General features: G+C 39.6%; 2 protein-coding genes across 2 annotated transcripts in view; one reads left to right on the forward strand and one right to left on the reverse strand.

Moving 5' to 3' along the window:
- The first annotated feature begins 5,888 nt into the window (after positions 1 to 5,888).
- On the forward strand, positions 5,889 to 7,799 carry fhl2a (four and a half LIM domains 2a). Its single transcript, XM_017410347.3, has 5 exons — positions 5,889 to 6,059; positions 6,152 to 6,326; positions 6,804 to 6,973; positions 7,063 to 7,249; positions 7,328 to 7,799. The coding sequence occupies exons 1-5, from the start codon at positions 5,904 to 5,906 to the stop codon at positions 7,477 to 7,479; spliced, it is 840 nt and encodes a 279-aa protein (XP_017265836.1). The 5' UTR covers positions 5,889 to 5,903; the 3' UTR covers positions 7,480 to 7,799.
- A 1,522-nt stretch (positions 7,800 to 9,321) lies between these two features.
- lg6h2orf49 (linkage group 6 C2orf49 homolog) overlaps positions 9,322 to 11,411 on the reverse strand; it is a 6,045-nt gene continuing 3,955 nt past the window's right edge. The window contains exons 3-4 of the mRNA XM_017410349.3: positions 10,463 to 10,706; positions 9,322 to 10,297 (exon numbers count right to left, since the gene is read on the reverse strand). Of these exons, the coding sequence (XP_017265838.1) occupies positions 10,241 to 10,297; positions 10,463 to 10,706 (301 nt within the window). The 3' untranslated portion in view covers positions 9,322 to 10,240. The remainder of the gene's footprint in view (positions 10,298 to 10,462; positions 10,707 to 11,411) is intronic.

Here is an 11,411-nt window from a genome sequence, read left to right on the forward strand (position 1 = left end):
AGCTTTAATCTGTCAGAACTGAGATAGTTTTCGTTCAACAACAGTGGTAAGAATGTTACTGAAGCTTCCTGATAAAGCCGGTTTCTCACTGAGCTGCAGTTGTTGGAGATTATTTGGTGAACAGCATTCAGGAGGGTAAAGGATTCTCAGTTTACTCAGATGAGTCACAGAGACTCACAGTCTTGTCACTTGAGTTTTAGACATGTCCAGATAAATTTGTGCGACAACTTTTTTTTTTTCTTAAAATACTCAATACTCAATTCAATTAGTGTAGTTTTCGAGCAGTAGAGCTGTATTTTGACACCTGAGCTCTCCTATGACAGAAAACATCCGAGGCTACAGCCTCAAATGTCCAGGTTTAAAAACTAGGCTTCTAGCCTTCTGCTGCACAGTTGCTACCCTCATTAGAAGGCCCAAATAATCCAATCCGTCTTCATCAACTTTAACTGCACCTTTGAGACCGTCATTATGATGGCGCACGGGCTTTAACGTCAGTTGCGGGGATCCATTTCGACCGGACCGACACAAAGTGCAATGAAGTTCTTCCAGATGATGACACTGGATCTTGCATGACCCAGAATAATTCCAGTGCAATTGGTTGCTGTGGCATTAATGATTAACTGTCCAACGGTGATGATGGGGTCTGCCTGACCTGACCTTTTCACAGGGCTGTATTTGCAGGCAGTATAAGCACCAGGCTTTAGCATCATGATAGCTTCGCTGTGCCCAGACAGCTGCACTTTTATCCTCTGGCCTTAGCAGCTGAAGCGGAGGCCCCGGTCCAGAGCGCCGCAGGGTGGGGGAGGGGTGACTTTGTACCAGCTGAAAGAAAGGAAGAAGAAGGCCAGGAATGAGGGAATGTAAGAGGAGGCTTGGCCATTACTTCAACTGAACAGATTTGTCCCTTGAGATATTAATTAGACCACATGTTTTAAATTAAGTGAACTGAATCGAAGGGATTGTCTCCTCCGCCTGGGTTAAAGACCTATCGGCACATGTCTGTCACAGAGAAAATAATCAAATGAAATCTTTCTCCATCTCTTTCTGTCTGAGAAACTGTCATCTGACTTCAATTGCACCGACGTAAAAGTCAAAACAGCACGATTTCCTGTTTATTTCAATAGCTTAGTTTTTTGTTTGATACAATAATAAAAAGAAACACCCTCTATATACAATATTTTCAATATTAGTTGTTAGGGATGAAAACTGAACATAAATAATGGATTTATGGAAATGAGACAAAGCTATTTTTCTCACACCCTACTAAACATAAATATTTACGATGATTATAAATACAAATTTTAAATAATCCTATATAAATTAACTTCCATCCATTTTCTTTACCCGCTTCTCCATTCTGGGTCGCAGGGAGCTGGTGCCTATCCCCAGCGGTCACTGTGTGAGAGGCGGGGGACACCCTGGACAGGTTGCAAGTCCATCGCAGGGCCACATAGAGACAAATGGGACAAACAACCATTCACACTCTCACCTAGGGACAATTTTAGAGTAATCAATTAACCTAACATGCATGTTTTTGGTCTGTGGGAGGAAACCAGAGTACCTGGAGTAAACCTACGTGAGCACAGGGAGAACAAGCAAACTCCACCCAGAAAGGCCAGGAAGTGATCCTGCAACCTTCTTGCTGGGAGGCAACAGCTCTAACCACTATTCCGCTGTGCCACCCTATAAATTAACTTATCAAACACATATCACTCAATATTTAAAAAAAAACAACATTAAACTGGATTAACTCCTACTGACCTTTGCTCATAATCAAAGCATGTCAGATAGTTTCAAGCAGCCTTTTTCACCAGATCATAAGTTTTAGGTTTTTATCCCACAAAAACATCCAAGCTTTTTTTTATATGTTTCCATCAGCATGCATGCTGGGACATCTCTACAATAAACATTTGAACTAAATACAAGGACAGTCGACTGTTTTTGTTTTTTTTTATCTACTGCAAAAAAGATAAATCTGCAAATCTAAAAAAGGATACAAAATGCATTATTCTTAGTATAGTGTTACTATAGTACTACAGTATAGTTTTTTTCAGCATATTAATACAATTTTATTGTAGCATATTTTAGATTATTATTATTATTATTATTATTATTATTATTATTATTATTATTATTATTATACACCAGCTGAAGTATTATCCACCTACTTATCTCTCACAGAAGTAAGAAAACTAGTAATGTTTATTTATACAGTACCTTTAACAGATAAAAATGACAAACTGCTTTATAATAAAAAGCAAAACAATACAATTGAATAAATAAAATAAATAAATAAACAGGCTAATTGCCAAAAAATGCACTTCTCTTTTTCCTCTTGTGGGTGGAGATGCTTTCTATTACAGTGAAAATGTTGTCTTTTTATGCAATTTGGTGTAAATAAAAAAAATAAATCCACTTTGATCCTATTTGTGTCACTAGTACTGCTCTGACACTGTGAGGCACGTGCAACAGAAATGCTCTAAGTGTGTTTGTTAGTATCTTTATCTTTATCTTTATTGATTTTATTGTCAATTCTGCATATGTACAGGACATACATAGAAATTGAAATTACGTTACACTCCTACCCAAGTTGCAGCAACAACATTAACAAAATAGACTAATACAACTAGTTATATAAAAATACGAAAGAAACACAAGTACTAAAACACTGCAGTAAGTGTAAGTCATGTAAACCGTCAAACTGTGACTCTGTAGTTCTTCGAGCTCACCCTGCAGATGCTTCCGTCAGTCTGAGCCCTTCAACTACACCAAATGATGAGCAGTTTTTGCAGAGAGCTGGTAAATAAAGTAACAATAAAACAATGAAGGTGCATGTTTGTATAACTCAGTGATTCTTAGGAATGTAAAAAGTGGAAACATAACACCGACAGGTTTGTCCAGACATGGGTTTTGTAAAAAAAAAAAGGGCAGTGTCCTAAGAAGGGATCCCCAAAGGCTCAACAACATAACACTGAATTTCACAGCAATCAATCATCAATTCTGAGATATTTGGACAACCAACATTCTGACAGAAACTAACATTTCAGGGCTATAATATTCAACCCATATCACATAAATGGAGTACATCTTCAAACGAGCACAGGATTTCCATTCAAAAACAATCTGATCTGTTTCGTTGCTAAAGCACCAAGCTCTCTGTGGTGTGCCACAAATAGAGCACTTGAACCACAGTGGATCCATGCTGACACATTTTCTCTGGAAAACCTGCCTGAGACTGAGAGTGGAAGAGAGTGGGGGCTGCTGGTGGTGGGGGGCACAGTGTGAACAAGAGGGGTGCTGACAACAGTGGTGAAAATTTTCTCTGAAACCATGTCTGACATTAGCAAGCTTGGATATCACAGTGGAGGTTTGGGATTGCGAAGGGGAGGTGGGGGAAAAAAAAGAGACATCTGAGTAAAAAACTTTAGCCCCACAGGTTTAAAGTTTTTGATATTTGATCTCTAATTGGCATCATATTACTATAGGAAAACATTGTTGTAATAATGATACCAACAGATATTTCTGATGCAAAGGAAACAGCAGAGAAGAAAAATCTTTTCAGGGTGTTAGATTTAGAGGATTGAAAGACAAATGTTGAAATATGAAGTTGAAGGAAAGATCTGAGTGAAATGGTGATTGTGTGAGAGAGTGAACAACAACTGGGTGACCTTAAAAGGCGACGCGGTCCTGTTGGTGACTGAGGGAGCACATGAAAGGGGGGCCTCGGGGGTTATCTCTCTCTGAGGCGCTGCTGTATTTATAGATCAGCTCAAAAAAAGAACCCCTGCCCCCTCGCTGCCCCCTCCTGCCTCCCTATTCCCCTCCCCTTGCCCCTCCCCCTATTTCCAATTAGCCCACGATGGGTGGACTAATGCAATCAGGAGTAAGTACAGCTCGTGCGGAGCCTCCCTTTCTCAGTCTGCTCCAGACTCCACACAGGCTGCCCACTCCTCAGACAGGAAGGTAAGAACCAGCTCTGTTCAGCTGCTCCACTCTCCATCCTTTCACCTGTCCATCCCTCTTTGTTCTTCACTGGTCTTCATGTCCACCACTCTGTCGAACACTGTTACTCATCCCCCACCCCACCCCACCCCACTCCACTCCTCCATCCTGCATCCTCATCTCCAGCTCCCCATCTTACCTGTTTTCCACCTGCACAGTCTCCTCATTTCTCATTCAGCTCTTCCTCCACCCCACTTTCTTCACAGTCTGCCTCAGAGACAACTTCTGTGGAGAATAAACATCTGTTGAGCCCCATTTGTACAGATAATTTAGACATTATTTTCCTCTTTTCTCATCAACCCCATAAATCCTGCCAGCAAAACTGTACTTTTAAGTACATTTGGGACTATTTTAAGACTGGTGACATCTACTTTACAATATATAAACATGCTCATTTTTAAACTTATATAAATCTTTGTAGGATTGTAGCAGTCTTGCAAAGTCTTGCCATGGCAACTATTTCAAAACTATTGCAAAATAAAATGCTCTCTGTAGCTTCATATTGGTCTGGAGAACATTGCATCGAATATGATGCATCTGCTGCGATTTGCAGTTCTGCAGCTGGTCGAGGGTTTTACTTTTTATGTAGTTGTGATTCAGAATTCAATAGAAACATAACCAAATTAGGCCTTAATTTGTTTTCACGTTTAACTCTATTATCCACTTTCCAAACTATAACCACTGTGCGGATGTTTAAACTTTAATTTACAAGAAAAGTTCTCATGAGTTACTGTTTTAAAAAAAAAAGTGACAAATTGCTGCAAATACTTGAAATTTCTCTCTTAAACTTGTGAAGAGGTTTGCATCTCTTCAAAAGGCTGAATAATGCCGTCAAAAGAAATCTTGATCATAATTAAAATATCAAAAAACATTATTTATTAGGCAAAATTTGTACATTATTCAAATGTTCCTTATTTCGTTTGACTAAAATGAAGCTGTAAATGTAAATTTAAAATAACTGTTTGAAATCTAATGCATGCACGGAAGTTGAAAGCCTCCACCTTTGAAGACAGACACGTTGTCTTCAGGGGCTTCAACTTTCCAGCCATCCGCTTTGCTGCTGAAGTGGCCGTAGCTCAGCCTGTCTCCCAGATGGGCGACATCAAAGGGACCCCAGAATCTGGGAAACAGCTGCGCGGCACGCCGAAATAGCTCCAGGTTTTATTTGTGGCCGTTCAGATTATCCTTCTGTATTTTTAGGAGTCACATAAATCCTTATATAAGCTAGGTGAGTCATAGTGGGAGCGAAAGACAATGAGGGAATGTGGGAGGGGGGTGAGAATTCTTCGAGAGGAGAGGACAGGTGGATTAAAAGTCTCCATTTTAATCCAGATAAAAGACACCTCCTGGTATGGAACATCACTTATCACTTACAGGTCTCATTTTGAGGCACCTAGGAATGAATAGTCAGTGATCCAAAAAAATAAAAAATACAAATAAAAATGGAATTGCCCTATAATTTTTGCACTGTTCACAAAGAGACAATAGTCATTGGAGAGGAAAAATGCAGGCAGCTGCTGAGTTTTAGTTGTCCCAACACTGCTGTACATCCGCACAATGACAAGGGATACAGGGATCTGGTGCTGACAGCTGGAGGTGAGGTGCTGGATGGGTTAGCAGCGTTGGTATGCACTGAGGGCAAATGTTGACTGTCTCTAAGCAGGACTGATAGCAGTTATTTATATCCTCCTTCCTCATCAGTCACCTTCTACTCTTGACACAGTGAACAAAATTAAAGACAGCAAGGAGATGGAACAGGAAGGTGTAATACCTTCAGTATGAAGGATCTCTATACCTGAAAACAATGCTGGTTGAAGAAGGTGACAAAACTTCTGATGAGACTACTCTTTCAGAATGATTTCTTCTTACTTTTTTCACCCAACTAGCCTTCCTGGGTCAAAATGACCGAGCGCTACGACTGCCACTACTGCAAGGAATCCCTGTTTGGGAAGAAGTACGTTCTTCGAGAAGACAATCCCTACTGTGTGAAATGTTACGAAAGCCTGTACTCCAACACCTGTGAGGAGTGCAAGAAGCCCATCGGCTGCAACACCAGGGTAAGAGATGTCCATGAGTACCACACGTACTGTACACGATGTGGTGAAGCAGCACCAGTCTGGTCTGAACTGTCCATCTGATGCTCCTGCAGGATCTGTCCTACAAGGACCGCCATTGGCACGAGGACTGCTTCAAGTGCTTCCAGTGCAAGCGCTCTCTGGTGGACAAGCCCTTCTCCACCAAGGATGAGCAGCTCCTGTGCACTGAGTGCTACTCCAACGAGTATTCCTCCAAGTGTCATGAGTGCAAGAAAACCATCATGCCAGGTGGGAAAGAAAATACATCAGGTTGAGTAATCCTGCTAATAACATCCAAACTGTACCATTAACATCAGCTTCTCAATGGAAGAATTGGTGATCATTACAGAATTACAGAAGTGTCTAATAGCTACTGAAAAGCTAAGTTATTTAAAGTATTTTTGTTAAGGCTGATTTTTTTTGTCCTTATTCTTATACTGTCTCACTCACATCTTTTAGTTTTTTCATCTGGTTGTTATTGACATCAGACTGATGATGATGTCTAATTCTGCTCCATTTTAAGATTAGGATATTAGATCATCATGATTAAATTAGATAAAGAGAAATAAGATATTCTCTTGTTCCACTGCAGTTTGAATAAGGGAATTGAACCATGTAACGCCAAAAGAGAGTCATAACAATAAAAAAACCCAAACAAACATATAAATATGCCTACCATTAGAATATTTATATCATATATATAATGATATTTATAATTTCCTGAAGGCTCCAGGAAGATGGAGCACAAGGGCAACAGCTGGCATGAGACCTGCTTTACCTGCAAGAGATGCCAGCAGCCAATCGGCACCAAGAGCTTCATCCCTAAGGAGAGCCAAAACTTCTGTGTGCCCTGCTACGAGAAGCAGTTTGCCATGCAGTGTGTGCACTGCAAGAAGGTAAGACTTCCAGGTAACTGATGTCCAGCGTGGCTCTATCTCCTCACGTATTCATTAAATAAAAATGTGTAAACCTTTCTTTCGACTAGCCCATCACCACTGGTGGAGTGACCTACCGTGACCAGCCCTGGCACAAGGACTGCTTCCTTTGCACCAGCTGCAAGCAGCAACTGTCTGGGCAGAGGTTCACCTCTAGAGATGACTTTGCCTACTGTTTAAACTGCTTCTGCAACCTTTATGCCAAGAAGTGTGCCTCCTGCACCACCCCAATCAGCGGTAATCCTATTTGTCTACTTGGACCTGAAAAGTAACGGTTTCTCAGTGGTTTTGACAGACGTGATTTTCCTTTGCCAGGTCTTGGGGGCAGCAAATACATTTCCTTCGAGGAGCGCCAGTGGCACAACGACTGCTTCAACTGCAAGAAGTGCTCCGTGTCCCTGGTTGGCCGTGGCTTCCTCACTGAACGTGATGACATCCTGTGCCCCGAGTGTGGCAAGGACATCTGATCCAACCTGCCAGATAAATCTGACCGGGTGATCGCGTCACAATCAAGAAATGGCAAAGATCCAGTAAATCCTTTCAGAGCACAGCATCTTTAGTGTTACCATGAATGTACACAGTTTTAAGCTATGAATTTCAGATTACTAATGGTGGTATTTGAATTTACAAAGTTTATTCAAGGTAAATGCACACTCCTGGAAAAAAAAAAGATTACTAACTAAATATCTCTATGCATGAATGTAAAGAGTTGCTTATGAAACAAAATATAGTTGCAGGTAGATATTGTATGATGCAGTCTGGAATAAATCTACAGCATTAATGCAAACTGTCAGCTTGGATGTTTTGTTGACTGAAAAATGTAAGGGTTTAAATAGGTTTGATTTGTGAATATGATCTTTACGAACAGGTTAAGAAGGTAAGCAAAACTTTGTTTGCAAATGCAGGATTTTAAACTTAGACCCTGATTCCCCCAGTGACTGCATGGCTTTTGAAGGCACATCAGGCACAAAACAGTGTTTGCACATCCTTTCAATTCACACAGCCTTCACAAAGGGAGGCATGCACCTCAAACTGCTATGCCAAATAAACACTGTCTTTCTGTACTGATGCAGTTTGCATGCATTTAGTGGGAAACCTCCAATATCTATTACTGCTAAGGCTAAAAGCACCCAATTCCTAAACACAACACCACTGTGGTGGTCACCACTGTGTCACAAACACTGTGAAATATATACTGTTTCCTGAAAGCCGGTGGTATTTGCATCTCAGGAGAAGGGATGGAGGAAGAGGAGCAATCTGCTGCACTGTTGCCTTTTCATAAAGAAGGTAGGCATGTCAGGAAAGACATCATTTATCGTCTCCTCCAGTGATTAACATCAGATGTTGCGGCATCTTCAAATAGTTTGTCGAAAAAGGTGTAAATTTTAGAATATAAAATCTTGTGATCACATCTAGAGGTGAATACAGAAAAACTCAGAATAATTAAGAAAACAAGATCTGCCCTGAGAACTAATTCTTGAATACATTCAGTGTAAGATGACACAATAATGGTTAAGAGAGAAAATGTTGCCTACTAATTTATAAATGCCATCCTGAATGTGATTCTTTCTTGATACAGAGAGATGTTCATGCAGCTTTAGGGAGTGCTTTATTATTTATTCATTCAACAGAAAAGAAAAAATCTGCATCGAGGACAACTGTGTTCTGACTCAAACAGAGCAAATCGCTCACACCTGCTGAACACGATGGGTGGGTTTGGGCCAATATATCATTAGTGCCATTTGCTTTGAGAATACGATGTTGAGGAGGAGCAGATAGCAGGTGCAAACGATGGGCAAAAATTGGAGCTAAAACCAGGCGCTGCACATCTTTTGTGAATCTAGCCCTGTTTCTTTCTTTCCCTGCATTACAGCTTTATTCATGAATGTTTGTTCATACTTCTAAAAGGTAACTGCTCCGACACAGTTATTAGAAGTATGAATAAACATTTCTGCCCAACTACAGAGAAAGGATGTTACCCTTTTTAAGTTAATAGAAAAGCTGATATTCTGCTGGTTCAGCATGTTTGTGTGGGACAATTTAAACTGATCATGTCAGTAATTTGTTGGTACACAAAAAAAGTAAATTACTTTACACCCAAGAACTACAAATACATAAAACAAAGTATATTGTACGAATCAGTATCTCTATATACATTAAAACATCTAAATGTTGTTTAAATAAAAATCTGAGGATTTTGAATTCAATTCACATTTTATGTATGAGTATATTATGTGCTGCAAATGTTAAAAGAACATAAAACAGAAAACAGGTATTTTTCTTTAAAATGACACCAACAAAAGCAATTCTTTAGATTGAAAATTTTATTTAAAAATTGCTGGTAACAAACATAATTCCAGTTCAAAACATTTATTCCTGTGTGTGTTTCTTTTTGATGAACTTCATCTACCTGAAAAACATCAGCTGCAAATTTAATTTAAAGCAATAAATATTATTTTAAAACAATCCATTTGTGGTTTAATTCATAATAAGTCTTTGACTGCATTGTTTAAATCTATCAAGGTGAGTTTTCCAGATCCAATGTCCAATGTTTGCTTATTAATGGATCGTGATCCATCTGTGAGAATTCCACTCCAAGTCCTTTACAACATGTACAACTTCACAACAAAGTTATAATGAAAAACTTTGAATTTTATGTGAAAAAGCACTGAATAAAATCTTGATATTTTGTGGAATGAAAAACAAAAATGATCACTATCTATCAGTTACTGAATGACACCAGTTCAAAATGTTTGTGTGAACACAATTCTTACCACGTTGTGATCAAAACTATCTGTGTCTCATAATGCTGACCGTGTAGATTTTCTTCAGCTTTCCTTTAAAATAAAACACAAAACTCACCCAACGAAATCGCCACTCCTCAAATAAATAAAATCAAGTGCAGGCATCAGGTTGGAAAATAAGCCTTTTTTTCTACATATCGTTCAAGAGAAAGTGATGGAAGATGCTGACCACAGTAACAGCAAGGGCACTTGAGGTTTTGGGAAGTAACAAGGAAGCTTGTGACTTCAATCAGCTGGTTGATCTCCTGAGCATCGCTCTGCCGTGTCAGCGCTCTATAATGAACGAGAACAATGAGGTGGCCTTTACACACACATCTGAAAATAAGTTAGTTGGAAGAATGTGATGGGCGGGTGGGAAAGACGTGGACTCCGAAAGGTCAGGGACACAGAAGAGGGAAAAATAAGCTGTCATCTGGGTCAGAGGTCAGGGCCATGTAACGTGCTGGATCTTTTTCTTCACTTCTGGAGATTTTAGCGGACTCTAAAGAAAGAAAAAGAAAGAATAAATAAATATTGGTTCCAATCAGTCCACCAAACAGATCAAGGATTCGCCCAAAATCTTAAAAATATAAAGATTTGTAGCATTTTTCAAAAACATAAAAAGCACAACGTGGACATCTGGAGACACATAACAGGAACTTCCTACCGAACTGTTTGCTTCTCGTTTGAGGCTCGCTGCGTCGGTGGTGCGGTGTGTGGTCGAGGACGAAGAGGATGAGTTGAGCTTACGGATGGGGTTGGACAGATTTGCAGCCGGGGGAGGTTTTAACCTGTCGGTGACAAGTGACGCGGTGGATCCGTCTGGTTTCTTCACTTTTAGAGAGCCAGGGTGAGAGGAACTCCCTTCAAACACAATCAGAGGCCTTTTCCTATGGTGGTCATTACTGGAGCTGGAAAACATCACACATTGAACAATCAGATTCTCAGGAAGGAAAGAAATAAAATCCTTTTGACACAACAGGGTGCACTGATTGTAACTGCAGACAGCAAGATTTTTTTTTAAATAAAACATGGCTTGTTTGACTCAGTAAAGAGTAAGGTATTGTTTTTATTTACTTGCCAAGACAACATCATAGATACTACCAGAAGGCTTAATGAACAGATGTTCTTTTCTGAGAATTAGGGTCGTGCTGCTCAGCTTGTTTCTATAAATGACTGACATCCTATTACCTTTATCCAGGTACAATAAAATACATGTGGCTGTTATCAGAGACCGGCCCATTCATGATTTGAGAGTAGCACCAAGCTTCTCATTCTCTTCTGAGTAATGCCTCCCTTTTATATGGAGTCAATTTTATTTGATTTTTTGCACATCTGGCAAACATTTATTTTTTGTAAAAATGTTCAATTTACTTCTTGATGAATGACAAAGACCAAAAGGTTCAAACTGGGGTTTTCATGTGGAACAAATAATGATAATAGCAATGAATTCATTCAGTTCAAGAAAACAAAGCAGGCTTTATTTATCCTCTTTTTAAAAGGATGCTTATGGCTCATTTTAGTTTTAGAAATGTGGCCCTTTAAATCATTTTAAAATATATATTTTTAAGCAGTAAAAAGTTAGTCTGCCCTCAGCAGCGTCCACCCTGACCCTC

Source organism: Kryptolebias marmoratus, linkage group LG6, assembly GCF_001649575.2.
Source record: "Kryptolebias marmoratus isolate JLee-2015 linkage group LG6, ASM164957v2, whole genome shotgun sequence".
Taxonomy (NCBI): Eukaryota; Metazoa; Chordata; class Actinopteri; order Cyprinodontiformes; family Rivulidae; genus Kryptolebias; species Kryptolebias marmoratus.

Bases quoted from the DNA above. Each gene is read 5' to 3' on its own strand.
- fhl2a (XM_017410347.3), top strand. From the start codon at position 5,904: ATGACCGAGCGCTACGACTGCCACTACTGCAAGGAATCCCTGTTTGGG. The intron at 6,060-6,151 runs GTAAGAGATGTC...ATGCTCCTGCAG, and splicing joins CCATCGGCTGCAACACCAGG to GATCTGTCCTACAAGGACCG. The intron at 6,974-7,062 runs GTAAGACTTCCA...TCTTTCGACTAG, and splicing joins AGTGTGTGCACTGCAAGAAG to CCCATCACCACTGGTGGAGT.